Source organism: Salvelinus namaycush, chromosome 13 (genome assembly GCF_016432855.1).
Source record: "Salvelinus namaycush isolate Seneca chromosome 13, SaNama_1.0, whole genome shotgun sequence".
Classification (NCBI taxonomy): Eukaryota; Metazoa; Chordata; class Actinopteri; order Salmoniformes; family Salmonidae; genus Salvelinus; species Salvelinus namaycush.
This window is the reverse complement of record NC_052319.1, coordinates 31,000,142-31,015,101: the sequence shown is the minus strand read 5'-3', so window position 1 is coordinate 31,015,101 and position 14,960 is coordinate 31,000,142. Positions and strand designations below refer to the sequence as shown.

Below are 14,960 nucleotides of genomic sequence, written 5' to 3'. Positions count from 1 at the left end.
ATTACCAAAATTGGAAAAATCCACTCTTAATTTATCAAATACTTTTTCCAAATCCGCTAAAAATTCCAGGCCTGGCTTCTTAGATGTTTCATGATGTTCTATTATTTCTAATAGTTGTCGTATATATTATCTCCAATGTATCGTCCATGTAAAAAAAAAACTGTCTGATCAGGATGAACAATACCTGGTAAACCCCTTTTAATTCTGAGTGCTATGCATTTCGCTAGTATTTTTGCATCACAAAAAGTGTAAGAGGCCTCCAGTTTTTTAGATAGACTGGGTCTTTATATTTGCCATCTGGGTCTTGTTTTAATAATAGAGAAGTCAGACCTTCCTGCTGAGTACCTGACAGACTACCATTTCTATAGGAGTAGTTAAAACAATCTAACAATGGAGCTTTTAGTATATCAAAAAGGCTTGATATACCTCTACCGGTCGGTATGCCATCAAGCCTTGGGGTTTTTCCAGACTGAAAGGATTTAATAGCCTTAAAATGTTATTCCTCTGTAATTTGGCCTCCGGGCTGATCTTTCTGTACATTTGATAATATTTCATTTTTTATATTATTTGGAAATAATTCCTTACTGTAATCTTTGTTCAGTGGGAGAGGATGAGACGGATAGAGAACATCTGCCTAAAATAAATAGCTTCCTCTTTTAAAATATAATTAGGAGAATCATAGATGACTCCCTCTTCAGTAACGAGTTTCTGCAAATTCTTTTTGTTAGCGTTCCTATATATGAGATTCAGGAAGACTTTTGTGAATTTTTCTCCATATTCCATCCAGTTTGCTTTATTTTTGTAGTAGATTACATTAGATCGTTCTTGAATAAGTTCCTAAAGTTCTTTTTGTTTTTCCTCTAACTTCTTTTCTATCTCTGTAGTATAGTTTTTATTGCTGTCTACCTGTACTGTTATTTCATGGATTCTCCGTGTTAATCTTGTCTCTTTAGCCAGAAACTGCTTTTTTAGTATTGATGAATATTGATTTGAATGACCTTTGAAGGTACATTTAAAGGTATCCCAAACAATAAGGGGATTTGCTGAACCTATATTATACTGGAAAAATTCTGTTATAAATGATTTTGTCTTAGTTAAAAATAGGTTTTCCTCCAGTAAACTTTGATTAAATTTCCAATGTCCACGTGGAAAATCTATAGGAGTTATGTGAATGCCAATTAGATGATGATCCGATCACATTCTGTCTCCTATTAAAACGTTTTTAACCTTTGATGCAAGAGAGAAAGAGACAAGAAAGTTGTCAACCCCATTCCCTTTTCCACGCAACTTCATCTAAGGATGTAGAGTGAGTTTCCTGTGAACAGTATATGTTATATTCCTTTTCTTTTAGCCATGTAAAGACTGATCTTCTTTTTTTATATCTGGTAAACCGTTACAATTATAACTGGCTATACTTATTTCTCCCCTTACCATAACTAGATACTATTCGCAGTCTAAATTGACCATAATTTAGTGCTTGTAAAGTTACTGCCATCAGAGGTATTAGAGCTTTCAAATGTCTGATATTTAGAATTCAAGAATTAGATTCTAGCAATATTTGTTTTATTCCCTTGCCTGTGAGCCAATGCCACAGATGTTAGAAAATTGAGACAAGATATTATGTGTGTAGTAAATCTGAGTAGGTTGATGTGTATGATATTGGATGTGATAGTGAGAGTGTGTACGATGTCTGTATAAGAGTAAGACTATAATGTGTGATGTCCAAATAAATAATAACTCTGCCAATTTGCATGGTTGAGTGTCTATGTGTGTAACATCTAGTGCGTATAGCGTTAATATTCATGATGATAATTGTAATCCATATCGTATCGCCGTGATAGTTGCATCATAATTACCTTTACCATAATTGAAAATCACATTGTCACGTTCTGACCTTTATTTTCCTTTGTTTTGTCTTTAGTTAGTATGGTCAGGGTGTGAGTTGGGGTGGGCAGTCTATGTTATGTGTTTCTATGTTTAGGTTTGTCAATTGGCCTGATATGGTTCTCAATCAGAGACAGGTGTTTTGCATTGTCTCTGATTGGGAACCATATTTAGGTTGCCTGTTTTCACTGTTGGTTTGTGGGTGTTTGTTTCCTGTGTCTGTGTTCGTGCCACACGGGACTGTTTCGGTTAGGTTACTTTGTTATTTTGTATATTTTGTCGTGTTCAGTTAATTATATTAAAACATGGACACTTACCACTCTGCGTCTTGGTCCGATCCCTGCTACATCTCCTCTTCGGACGAAGAGGAGGAAATCAGCCGTTACACACATCCCAGCATTTCCATACGAATTGATGTTTTACATGATCATGAAAGAGACCTTGCATTACTCTAGAGACGGCTTCACTACAGTACAAATGTATTCCGTACAATATGTTATTATTCCCCAATGCCCCTATTCTAATATCTTCCCCTTGCTTGTTGTAAACATATATAAACGTGTAGACAATTACATCAAAAATATAGACAAACAATAAACACATTAAATTATAACAGTTCTCGACAGAGAAGAGAGCGAGATCAGGTGTGTGTGTGTGTGTGTGTGTGTGTAAGTCTGTATGTGTAAGTGAGCATGTAATTGAGTACGTGTGTGTTCATATCCACTTCATAGTGTTCAGATATTTTTACAGTTCCCATACTTTCTTTTTTTCGTAACCTGAAGTCCCTGTAGAATTTAGTACAGCCATTAATCATTCTTTGTAGCAAAGCACTCCCTAGCCTGAAGGCCCTTATCAGTGGGAACACTATCTCAATTGCTGTGATTCTAAAGGGCTCCGTTTTTATGTTTTTCTTCAGCTCCCTGTAGTTTTGAAAGAATACCAAATTGAAATGTTGATGCAGTCGCCAGTAAATTATGTTTTCTGTGAAAGCGATAATGATGTGAATGTTGCCCAACTTTACCAGTAATTAGCCCTAGCCGGTGTGTTGAGTTCTCCTCTGCAGTTTACTAGATAGCGACAGTAGGCCTTTAATGCCATGTCCTGCTTTATTAGGCTTCTTTACCCATCTAGATCAGTGGCCAGGTCAATAATAGTTGAATGTTGCCACTTTCCCCTGCAAGCCAAATGGAAATGGACACCGCTGTCGGATCACAGAGAGATGGGGGGGGGGGGGGGGGGGGGGTGGTCTTGCTTTATCTTTGACTATGGTCTTGCTTTATCTTTGTATGTGAGGACATGGTAGCTGTCAAGTCATTTGGTAATAATGATTGGGGACCTACCTAGATATAACCTCCATTTTCCCACTCATTGGGAATCTTGTCATCTTGTGAAACGATGTAGCTAGCTGTGTAATGAATCTAAAACTCATTGTCTTCCTCTCTTTCTTTCCTAGAGTGGGCCGATCTTTACTAGATACAGTACCTCCTCCATCGAGGTGGGCTAAGATGAGTATAACCAGTGATGAAGTGAACTTCTTGGTATACAGATATCTTCAGGAGTCAGGTATGTATGACTGCCAACCTCCCTGTAAGACACTTGTCCTGTCTCTGTCTGTCTGCTGAAATGATTATTATACTTCTGCTTTACATATTTCTTGTGTATTTGTTTCTGTGGTAATGTAGGAATTGAGAATGGCTTTGTAGTTGACCTTGTTGATTATGTTGTCATGGATTAGACTGCATTGACTCTTTCTAAACCACATGTGTGAAACTCATTCCACTGGCTGAGTGTCTGCGGCTTTTCACTCCTCCCTTGTACTTGATTGAGGAATTAAGGTCACTGATTTGTAAGGAACTCCCCTCACCTGGTTGTCTAGGTCTTAATTGAATGGAAAAACCAAGACACTAGGCCCTCAATGGAATGAGTTTGACACCCCTGATCTAAATGGTCCCTAAAGGTTTGGGAATTTTGACACACATTTTACCAATGGCTACTTCAATACATTCACCAAAAACATGATGAAAAGCTTGAGAGAGTGCAGGAATAGGAAAGTAGAGGTGTCAGTAACTCCAGAAACTACACTTAGTGGAAACCAAGCCTATTCTACCTGTCTGTTGGCTGTTCAGAATATCGCTTTCCCTTCATATGTACCTGTGTCAACATGCCATTCACGCTACCCTATTTTTCACAGGGTGAATGAATTATTGAGATCCTAGCCGCTGTATTTGATTACTGTTGGGGCTTTCTTTGAAGCCAGTCATTGGATAAATGCTTGATAGCTCTGGCATTTTAACATTTCTTCCGCTGAAAAAGTCTATTTGGAATGAATGATGAAAGTTCCCTTTTATTTTTTGGTTTACATAACATTGATATAAAAAGTTAGAAATAACACCTCAGACATGGCAGATGTCTGTAGATATGTCTGTGTAGGAGTGAGATGTTTGTGTTGCAGGGTCTCTGGTGTTCTCGTTGTACTGACTGTGTTCTCTGTGTGTCCCTTTCCAGGTTTCTCCCACTCAGCGTTCACCTTTGGCATCGAGAGCCACATCAGCCAGTCCAACATCAATGGAACACTAGTGCCCCCTGCTGCCCTCATCTCCATCCTGCAGAAAGGCCTCCAGTATGTGGAGGCAGAGATCAGCATCAACGAGGTGAGCCCAGGGGCTCCACTCCAGGCTGCCTTCTAGTGCTGCCGTGGGTCGCATTCATTAGTGCATACTGTAGCAAAACATTTAGCAAAAGAACACAAAAACTATATATATATATATATATACGGTACTAGTCAAACGTTTGGACACACCTACTCATTCCAGGGTTTTTCTTTATTTTTACTATTTTCTACATTGTAGAATAATAGTGAAGACATCAAAACTATGAAATAACACATATGGATTCATGTAGTAACCAAAAAAGTGTTAAACAAATCAAAATATATTTTATATTTGAGATTCTTCAAAGTAGCTACCTTTTTGCCTTGATGACAGCTTTGCACACTCTTGGCATTCTCTCAACCAACTTCATTAGGTAGTCACCAGGAATTAATTTCAATTAACAGGTGTGCCTTGTTCATTTGTGGAATTTCTTTCCTTAATGTGTTTGAGCCAATCAGTTATGTTGTGACAAGGTAAGGTTGGTATACAGAAGATAGCCCCAATTGGTAAAAGACCAAGTCCATATTATGGCAAGAACAGCTCAAATAAGCAAAGAGAAACGACAGTCCCATCATTACTTTAAGACATGAAGGTCAGTCAATACGGAACATTTCAAGAACTTTGATAGTTTCTTCAAGTGCAACCGCAAAAACCATCAAGCGCTATGATGAAACTGGCTCTCATGAGGACCGCCACAGGACAGGAAGACCCAGAGTTACCTCTGCCACAGAGGATAAGTTAGAGTTGCCAGAAATTGCAGCCCAAATAAATGTTTCATAGAGTTGAAGTCACAGACACATCTCAACATCAACTGTTCAGAGGAGGCTGCATAAATAAAATTGCTGGAAAGAAGCCACTACTAAAGGTCACCAATAAGAATAAGAGACTTGCTTGGGCCAAGAAACACGAGCAATGGACATTAGACTGGTAGACATCTGTCCTTTGGTCTGGTGAGTCCAAATCGGAGATTTTTGGTTCTAACTGCCGTGTCTTTGTGAGACGCAGAGTAGGTGAACGGATGATCTCCACATGTGTGGTTCCCACCGTGAAGCATGGAGGTGGGATGGTGTGGGGGTGCTTTGCTGGTGACACTGTCAGTGATTCATTTACAATACAAGGCACACTTAACCAGCATGGCTACCACAGCATTCTGCAGATATACGCCATCTCATCTGGTTTGCGCTTAGTAGGACTATCATTTGTTTTTCAACAGGACCCAAAACACACCTCCAGGCGGTGTAAGATCTATATGACCAAGAAGGATAGCGATGCAGTCCTGCATCAGATGACCTGGCCTCCATAATCACCCGACCTCAACCCAATTGAGATGGTTTGGGATGAGGTGGACCGCAGAGTGAAGGAAAAGCAGCCAACAAGTGCTCAGCATATGTGGGAACTCCTTCAAGCATTCTAGGTGAAACTGGTTGAGAGAATGCCAAGAGTGCAAAGCTGTCAAGGCAAAGGGTGGCTACTTTGAAGAATATAAAATACATTTTGATTTGTTTAACACTTTTTTGGTTACTACATGATTCCATATGTGTTATTTCATAGTTTTGATGTCTTCACTATTATTCTACAATGTAGAAAATAGTAAAAATAAAGAAAAACCCTTGAATGAGTAGTTGTGCCCAAACTTTTGACTGAGTGTGTATGTGTGTGTGTATATATATATATGTTTTATTCATTAAGGTTCTTTTTCAATCTGTTTTCCTCCTTTTGGTGCCTAGAGAATACAACCCTGGCCTGGACTACCACACCCAGAACAAACACCACACACTCTCCATGTAAATCAATGGGGTTATTTATATAAGACTGCCCTCACTAATACAGTGCCTAAGATCAATACTTAGCTCAGCAGTCATTTGTATGCAAAATAAGTTTATCGAAGTCATGAATCTCAAACAATACCAAAATCAATACACTATTGTACTTGGCAAATTAAAAATGTAAATCCTACAGTTTGAATTTATTGTCCATCAGTGCACTCTACATCCAACAGGGTAACCATGGCATATTTGGTGTTGTGTTGGCAGGATGGCACGGTGTTTGATGGGCGGCCCATTGAGTCTCTGTCACTCATCGACGCGGTGATGCCAGATGTGGTGCAGACGCGGCAGCAGGCCTTCCGCGACAAGCTAGCCCAGCAACAGGCGGCCTGCGCCATGGCAGCCACCGCCGCAAGCAACCAACCCAACGCACCAAAGAACGGAGAGGCCATCGTAAACGGAGAGGAGAACGGCACACACACCATGTGTAAGAACAGCCTCCTGTCTAACAGGGCCATTTAGCAATCACTAGCAAGCGTTGTCGTGCCGTAACTTAACAAATGATAGCTAAATATTTTCCCACATTATCTTGATACTTACTATGTGAGACTTACTACATCAAGCAGCGTGTGTGTGTGGTACTCTAGAGCCATGGGATTTTCACTGAATGTGAGGTAATTAGTGACATGGCATTGAGTGTTGGTGAATTTGACCCTGCATGCATTCACCTTCATTGTGCCTCCCTAACAGATGCTTCTAGAATTCAGCCAGTGAAACCAGAGAGGTATGGATCGGGTGAAGCATTAGATTAGGGAGAAACCGATAGAGGATGTTGTGGATGTTTGTGTCAGCCGATCCCACTGGAGTTAGTCTGTCTGTGTGGGTGGGTGGCAGAACATCAGCAAAGACTATGTTAGTTTAAGTAATGCTTGTCTGAACGGACAGGGATGCTACAGCCCCGTAGGATTGCTCTTCAGCAAAAACAAGTCTGGAAGAAAAACACATTTCATCAATACTGCAGGCAGGATATGAAGATGATTACTGGATTAGCTCTTAGCTCATCTCCCAGAATGGTTGAGCTTTGATCCTCTACAGATTGCTCCTTCCACTTCAATTGGGTCAACAAGTGCGTTTGATGCGGTAGTTGCAAATCTTAGATAACACTGTTATTTAAGACTTAGTAACTGTCTCGGGCTCTCTACTATTTGCCGTTAATGTTTTGGAACTAGCCTAATTTAAATTCTCTGATCTTAAATGGTTATGATTTGAAAGGGGAGAGGTTAAACACCTCTAATTTTTGTCAGAAACAAACTTAAGAGGGAAACAGTCCAGATAATTAAAGTTTTTGCAACTGAATATGACTCTGGATGAGAAGGAAATGGAACTATATTTTCAATATATGTGATCTCCTGTATAGTAGGTACTGGGAGTCATGTATGTGTCTGTTTTATTTCTTTATTTTATTTAACCTTTATTTTACTAGGCAAGTCAGTTACAGCCTACCCCGGCCAAACCCTAACCTGGATGATGCTGGGCCATTTCTGCGCGCCCTATGCGACTCCCAATAACGGCCGGTTGTGATACAGCCTGGAATCAAACCATGATCTGTAGTGATGCCTCTAGCACTGTTTTTTGTTGTTGTTTTCTTGTTTATCTGTCGGCCCCAGCCTCGAACTCAGGCCCTGTGTGTAGTTAAGCGACCTTCTCTGCCCATTCATCGCCATTTTACCTGTTGTTGTTGTCTCAACTGATTAGCTGTTGTTGTCTTAGCTAGCTCTCCCAATCAACACCTGTGATTGCTTTGTCTCTCTCAAATGTCAATATGCCTTGTATACTGTTGTTTAGCCTAGTGGTTAGAGTGTTGGACTAGTAACTGAAAGGTTGCAAGATCAAATCCCTGGGCTGACAACGTAAACATCTGTTGTTCTGCCCCTGAACAAGGCAGTTAACCCACTGTTCCTAGGCTGTCCTTGAGAATAAGAATTTGTTCTTAACTGACTTGCCTAGTTAAATTAAGGTAAAATAAATAAAAAATGTTTTAGTTTACTGCGGAGCCCATAGTCCCACTCAACATGCCTCAGATACCTCCTTTGTCCCGCCACCCAGAGATGCAACCTCTCTTATCGTCACTCAATGCCTGGGTTTACCTCCACTGTACCCGCACCCCACCATAGCCCTGTCTGTACATTATGCCCTGAATCTATTCTACCACGCCCAGAAATCTGCTCCTTTTATTCTTTGTCCCCAACACACTAGATGACCAGTTTTGATAGCCTTTAGCCATACCCTCATCCTACTCCTCCTCTGTTCCTCGGGTGATGTGGAGGTTAACCCAGGCCCTGCGTGTCCCTAGGCACTCTCATTTTTTGACTTTTGTAACCGAAAAAGCCTTGGTTTCATGCATGTTAACATCAGAAGCCTCCTCCCTAAGTTTGTTTTACTCACTGATTTAGCACACTCCGCCAACCCTGATGTCCTTGCCGTGTCTGAATCCTGGCTTAGGAAGGCCACTAAAAATTCTGAGATTTCCATCCCCAACTACAACATTTTCCGTCAAGATAGAACTGCCAAAGGGGGAGGAGTTGCAATCTACTGCAGAGATAGACTGCAAAGTTCTGTCATACTTTCCAGGTCTATGCCCAAACAGTTCGAGCTTATAATTTTAAAAATGAATCTCCAGAAATAAGTCTCTCACTGTTGCCGCCTGTTATAGACTCCCCTCAGCTCCCAGCTGTGCCCTGGACACCATATGTGAATTGATTGCCCCCCAACTATCTTCAGAAGTCATTCTGTTAGGTGACCTAAACTGGGACATGCTTAACACCCCGGCAGTCCAACAATCTAAGGTAGATGCCCTCAATCTCACACAAATTATCAACGAACCCACCAGGTACAACCCTAAATCCGTAAACATGGGCACCCTCATAGATATTATCCTGACCAACTTACCCTCCAAATCAACCTCTGCTGTTTTCAATCAGGAACTCAGCAATCACTGCCTCATTGCCTGCATCCGCTATGGTCTGCGGTCAAACGACCACCCCTCATCACTGTCAAACGCTCCCTAAAACACTTCTGCAAGCAGGCCTTTCTAATCAACCTGGCCCGGGTATCCTGGAAGGATATTGACCTCATCCCGTCAGTCGAGGATGCCTGGTCGTTCTTTAAAAGTAATTTCCTCACCATCTTAAATAAGCATGCCCCTTTCAATTTTTTTTAAACTAAGAACAGATATAGCCCTTGGTTCACTCCAGACCTGACTGCCCTCGACCAGCACAAAAATATCCTGTGGCGTACTGCACTAGCATTGAATAGTCCCCGCGATATGAAACTTGTCAGGGAAGTCAGGAACCAATACACGCAATCAGTCAGGAAAGCAAATGCTAGCTTTTTCAAACGGAAATTTGCATCCTGTAGCTCTAACTCCAAAAAGTTTTGGGACACTGTAAGGTCCATGGAGAATAAGAGCTCCTCCCAGCTGCCCACTGCACTGAGGCTAGGTAACACTGTCACCACCGCACCTTATCTGCTGTACAATCTGGTTTCCGAGCTGGTCATGGGTGCACCTCAGCCACGCTCAAGGTACTAAATAATATCATAACCGCCATCGATAAAAGACAATACTGTGCAGCCGTCTTCATCGACCTGGCCAAGGCTTTAGACTCTGTCAATCACGGTATTCCTATCGGCAGACTCAACAGCCTTGGTTTCTCAAATGACTGCCTCGCCTGGTTCACCAACTACTTCTCAGACAGAGTTCAGTGTGTCAAATCGGAGGGCATGTTGTCCGGACCTCTGGCAGTCTCTATGGGTGTACCACAGGGTTCAATTCTCGGGCCGACTCTCTGTATATATCAACGATGTTGCTCTTGCTGCGGGTGATTCCCTGACACCGCTACACAGACGACACCATTCTGTATACATCTGGCCCTTCTTTGGACAATGTGTTAACAAACCTCCAAACACGCTTCAATGCCATGCAACACTCCTTCCGTGGCCTCCAACTGCTCTTAAACGCTAGTAAAACTAAATGCATGCTTTTCAACCGCTTGCTGCCCGCACGCGCCTGCCCGACTAGCATCACTACTCTGACTTGTGGACAACTACAATATGTGGACAACTACAAATACCTAGGTGTTTGGCTAGACTGTAAACTCTCCTTCCAGGCTCATATTAAACATCTACAATCCAAAATTAAATCTAGAATCGGCTTCCTATTTCGCAACAAAGCCTCCTTTACTCACGCCGCCAAACATACCCTCGTAAAACTGACTATCCTACCAATCATCGACTTCGGCGATGTCATTTACAAAATAGCCTCCAACACTCTAGTCAGCAAACTGGATGCAGCCTATCACAGTGCCATCCGTTTTGTCCCCAAAGCCCCATATACCACCCACCACTGCAACCTGTATGCTCTAATCGGCTGGCCCTCGCTACCTATTCGTCGCCAGACCCACTGGCTCCAGGACATCTATACGTCTATGCTAGGTAAAGCTCCGACCTTATCTCAGCTCACTGGTCACCATAACAACACCCACCCGTAGCACGCGCTCCAGCAGGTATATCTCACTGGTTATCCCCAAAGTCAACACCTCGTTTGGCCGCCTTTCCTTCCAGTTCTCTGCTGCCAATGACTGGAACGAATTGCAAAAATCGCTGAAGCTGGAGACTTATATTTCCCTCACTAACTTTAAACATCAGCTATCTGAGCAGCTAACTGATTGCTGCAGCTGTACATAGCCCATATGTAAATAGCCCACCCACTCTACCTACCTCATCCCCATATTGTTTTTATTTACTTTTCTGCTCTTTTGCACACCAGTATTTCTACTTGCACATCATCATCTGCACATCTATCACTCCAGTGTTAATTTGCTAAATTGTAATTACTTCACTACTTTGGCCTATTTATTGCCTTACCTCCTTACGCCATTTGCACACGCTGTATATAGACTTTATTTTTTTCTACTGTGTTATTGACTGTACGCTTGTTTATTCCATGTGTAACTCTGTGTTGTTGTTTGTGTCGCACTGCTTTGCTTTATCTTGGCCAGGTTGCAGTTGTAAATGAGAACTTGTTCTCAACTAGCCTACCTGGTTAAATAAAGGTGAAAAAAATATATTTATAAAAATGCCTTAGACCGCTGCGCCACTCAGGAGCCCCAGTCTGTAACAGAGTGTGGATGTGATCTGATTACAGATAACCACAGTGAGCCCATGGAGATGGATGTGGACGTGGAGATCCCAGCCAGCAAGGCCACGGTCCTCCGAGGCCACGAGTCAGAGGTGTTCATCTGTGCCTGGAACCCTGTCAGCGACCTGCTGGCCTCAGGGTGAGTCTCACTGGGGAGGGGGAAGTGTGGGGGGCACAGGGATGGGTCAGTACTGGGTTCAGCTTTTCTGGGACTTGCGAGAGCAGCTCACACACGCACACACACACACAAACACACACACACTCTGTCTCTGTCTGTATTGACTTTCTCTTCTGTATTCTGCCTGTGTGTGTGTGTCTAGGTCGGGAGACTCGACAGCCCGGATCTGGAACCTGAATGAGAACAGTAACAGTAGTTCCACCCAGCTGGTGCTCAGACACTGCATCAGGGAGGGAGGCCAGGACGTCCCCAGCAACAAAGATGTCACCTCACTAGACTGGAATGTGAGTTCTCAATTGTCCATTCCATCCATCATCTACTGTGTCAATTCTCACTTGACTGAAATGGTCTGGAACGGAACATTAGAAGTCCTCTATAAAGAGTACAGTTAACTAACTGCTCTATTTGACCCCATAGAGCGACGGGACACTCTTAGCAACAGGATCTTATGATGGATTTGCAAGGATATGGACAAAAGATGGTTTGTTGAGTTTTGTTGCATTTTAATTCATTTATATTACAGTGCCCAATCTGAATCATATTGTCATCTGTGCAGATACATTAAACTCTTGTCTTTCACAGGTAATCTGGCTAGCACCTTGGGGCAACATAAAGGGCCCATATTTGCACTGAAGTGGAACAAGAAAGGAAACTCTATCCTCAGTGCTGGTGTAGATAAGGTATATAAAAAAATATATATTTTATTGTATATATTATTTAATCGAATAAATCAAGTAACTCCAGTAGCAATCATCTATCCCTGCAGTATTTGCTATGTATCTGTTGTAATTTTCCAGACAACAATCATTTGGGACGCACACACAGGAGAGGCCAAGCAGCAGTTCCCCTTCCACTCAGGTAAGCCCCCTGTGTCCCGAACAGAAAGATGTAGGACTTCAGCTGCTCGGTTGATGTGAGTTAACCCTTTGAATCCTGTCCCTGTGTGCTGCCTCCTACCCACAGCTCCAGCCCTGGATGTGGACTGGCAGAACAACACAACGTTTGCCTCCTGCAGCACAGACATGTGCATCCACGTGTGTCGACTGGGCAGCGACCGGCCGCTCAAAACCTTCCAAGGCCACACGGTAAACAAACAGCATCTCTGTTCAACCCTCTACATTTCACACCACTGAGGACGTAGTCACACTTAGGATTTCTCTACTTCCTGTATTTTCCCAAACTTTTGAAGGTTTGTAAACAGGATAATGTGTAACTATTAAACGGATAAGCATGATGTCTTATTGGTCCTCTACAAGTCTACATGTCTGTCTTCCCATGTGTTTTTCAGAATGAAGTCAATGCTATCAAGTGGGACCCGTCAGGGATGTTACTAGCCTCCTGCTCTGATGACATGACTTTAAAGGTAAGGCCAGCACTTCTACTTCAGCCAAGATTTTGGACACACAATAAATTCCACCTCTTTCCTATGACCATGATCTCTATATGTCAATATAATAATGTAATGATTACACAGTGCTGTTCTCTTTCCCAGATCTGGAGTATGAAGCAGGACTCGTGGGTCCATGACCTCCAGGCCCACAGTAAAGAGATCTACACTATCAAGTGGAGCCCCACCGGCCCCGGCACCAGCAGCCCCAACTCCAACATCATGCTGGCTAGGTGGGACACACTCACACTCACAGCACCTAGACTTGTTCTGGGACAGCGTTGTGATTTATGAGTTGAGAATGGACAGTGTGTGTGCCAGTGAAGGGGTCTCTTGTCAAGAAGTGTCCCAGACATTCTCTCAGGGCTAGTAACTGTCAGTGGATCAGGGACATAAAGCCTATGCTTCCATATGTAGATGTTACAGTTCAAATACCACCGGCATTTACAACCTCTTCTGAAATCCCCTGGGATGAGCGTATATTTCACTCTGGATGTAAAACTGACATTACTGCTATGACTTGTTAGGAACTTGATAGTAATCTGAGGTAAATGCGGTATTGTACACCAAGATACAGCTCATGTCTGATCATGTGATTTAATCAGTTCTTTCCCAACTTCTGTTTTTTTATTTCATTTTAATCTCACAATATTTTCCTGTGTCCTTGTAAAGTGAGATTTGCAATCTAGCCAGGGGCAGTCCCAGAAGACTTGGCTTACACTACCTAATAATACCATTTTGATGAGAAAGTGTTGATGAACGTCAGCTCCTCTTTTCATTAACACATGCTCTCAACCTTGTCTCTCCTTTTGTGGTGACAGATGTTCTCACCGATTCTACAACATCACACGTCTCGTTTTGGCTTTGTGGATCAGCATGTTGAATTAGAGTTTGCATCGAGCACCAAAGCCAACTTATTGACATATTTCTTACATTTCATATCCTTCTTTCTATGTGGTGTTGTTGACAACCTGAAGCTGGAAAAACTACTTGGTTGCTACTTTGTTATAAAGGTGTTAACTCTCCTGTCAAACCCTGTAAATTACCATTAGTACTGAAAGATCAGTAATGGCTTGTTGGTATGAACATAAACTTGAACAAAGTTTGAGTTTTCATGTGTTTCAGTTACAGTATGTATTTTCATTTAGTAGATAGATGTAGATGGAGAACTGACCATGTGCTCTGTCCACCCCTCAGTGCCTCATTTGACTCGACGGTACGTCTGTGGGACGTGGAGCGAGGTGTGTGTATCCACACCCTCACCAAACACCAGGAGCCCGTTTACAGTGTGGCCTTCAGCCCCGACGGGAAGCACCTGGCCAGCGGCTCCTTCGACAAGTGTGTACACATCTGGAACACCATGGTGAGTCACCCTGGAGGTTATAACTCAGTTAACAGTTTATAACATGTAACAGCTTTTAGCAGCTTATAACAGATTGTAACAGCGTATAACAGGTTATTATAGATTATAATAGGTTATAGCATCTTATAACAGTTAGTTAGTAGGTCCTGTGGTCAGGTAAAACACCTGGCCCTATGTTTAATACAGGCTGTGACATTGTTGTTAGGTCAAGCAGGCAACTATGGTCCTCAAGCAGTCCTCACCAGATTTGGTGGTAATTTGGTTGTGTTGTGGTTGCAGTCTGGAGCCTTGGTGCATAGCTACAGGGGGACTGGAGGGATTTTTGAGGTGTGCTGGAACAGCACAGGAGACAAAGTTGGTGCTAGCGCTTCAGATGGATCGGTATGTTTGATACGATTATGATTTGTGTTTTAAAATGTATATCATTTGTATTGATGTGTTTTTATTTTTCTCATTTATGCATGTACTACTACCACTCATTTTTGTACGTTAAACCAAAGTGATAAAAAGCAAAGAACTTAATGCTTTAGTCTC

At 42.2% G+C, this 14,960-nt stretch overlaps 1 protein-coding gene across 1 annotated transcript in view; it reads left to right on the top strand.

The window, feature by feature from the left end:
* The window catches only part of LOC120058433 (F-box-like/WD repeat-containing protein TBL1X), a 42,702-nt gene that overhangs the window by 25,686 nt on the left and 2,056 nt on the right, over positions 1–14,960 (top strand). Inside the window, exons 2-14 of the mRNA XM_039007086.1 lie at positions 3,338–3,447; positions 4,390–4,535; positions 6,569–6,788; positions 11,505–11,637; positions 11,819–11,960; positions 12,094–12,157; positions 12,259–12,356; positions 12,474–12,534; positions 12,640–12,761; positions 12,965–13,039; positions 13,169–13,296; positions 14,261–14,426; positions 14,706–14,807. Of these exons, the coding sequence (XP_038863014.1) occupies positions 3,390–3,447; positions 4,390–4,535; positions 6,569–6,788; positions 11,505–11,637; positions 11,819–11,960; positions 12,094–12,157; positions 12,259–12,356; positions 12,474–12,534; positions 12,640–12,761; positions 12,965–13,039; positions 13,169–13,296; positions 14,261–14,426; positions 14,706–14,807 (1,515 nt within the window). The 5' untranslated portion in view covers positions 3,338–3,389. The remainder of the gene's footprint in view (positions 1–3,337; positions 3,448–4,389; positions 4,536–6,568; positions 6,789–11,504; positions 11,638–11,818; positions 11,961–12,093; positions 12,158–12,258; positions 12,357–12,473; positions 12,535–12,639; positions 12,762–12,964; positions 13,040–13,168; positions 13,297–14,260; positions 14,427–14,705; positions 14,808–14,960) is intronic.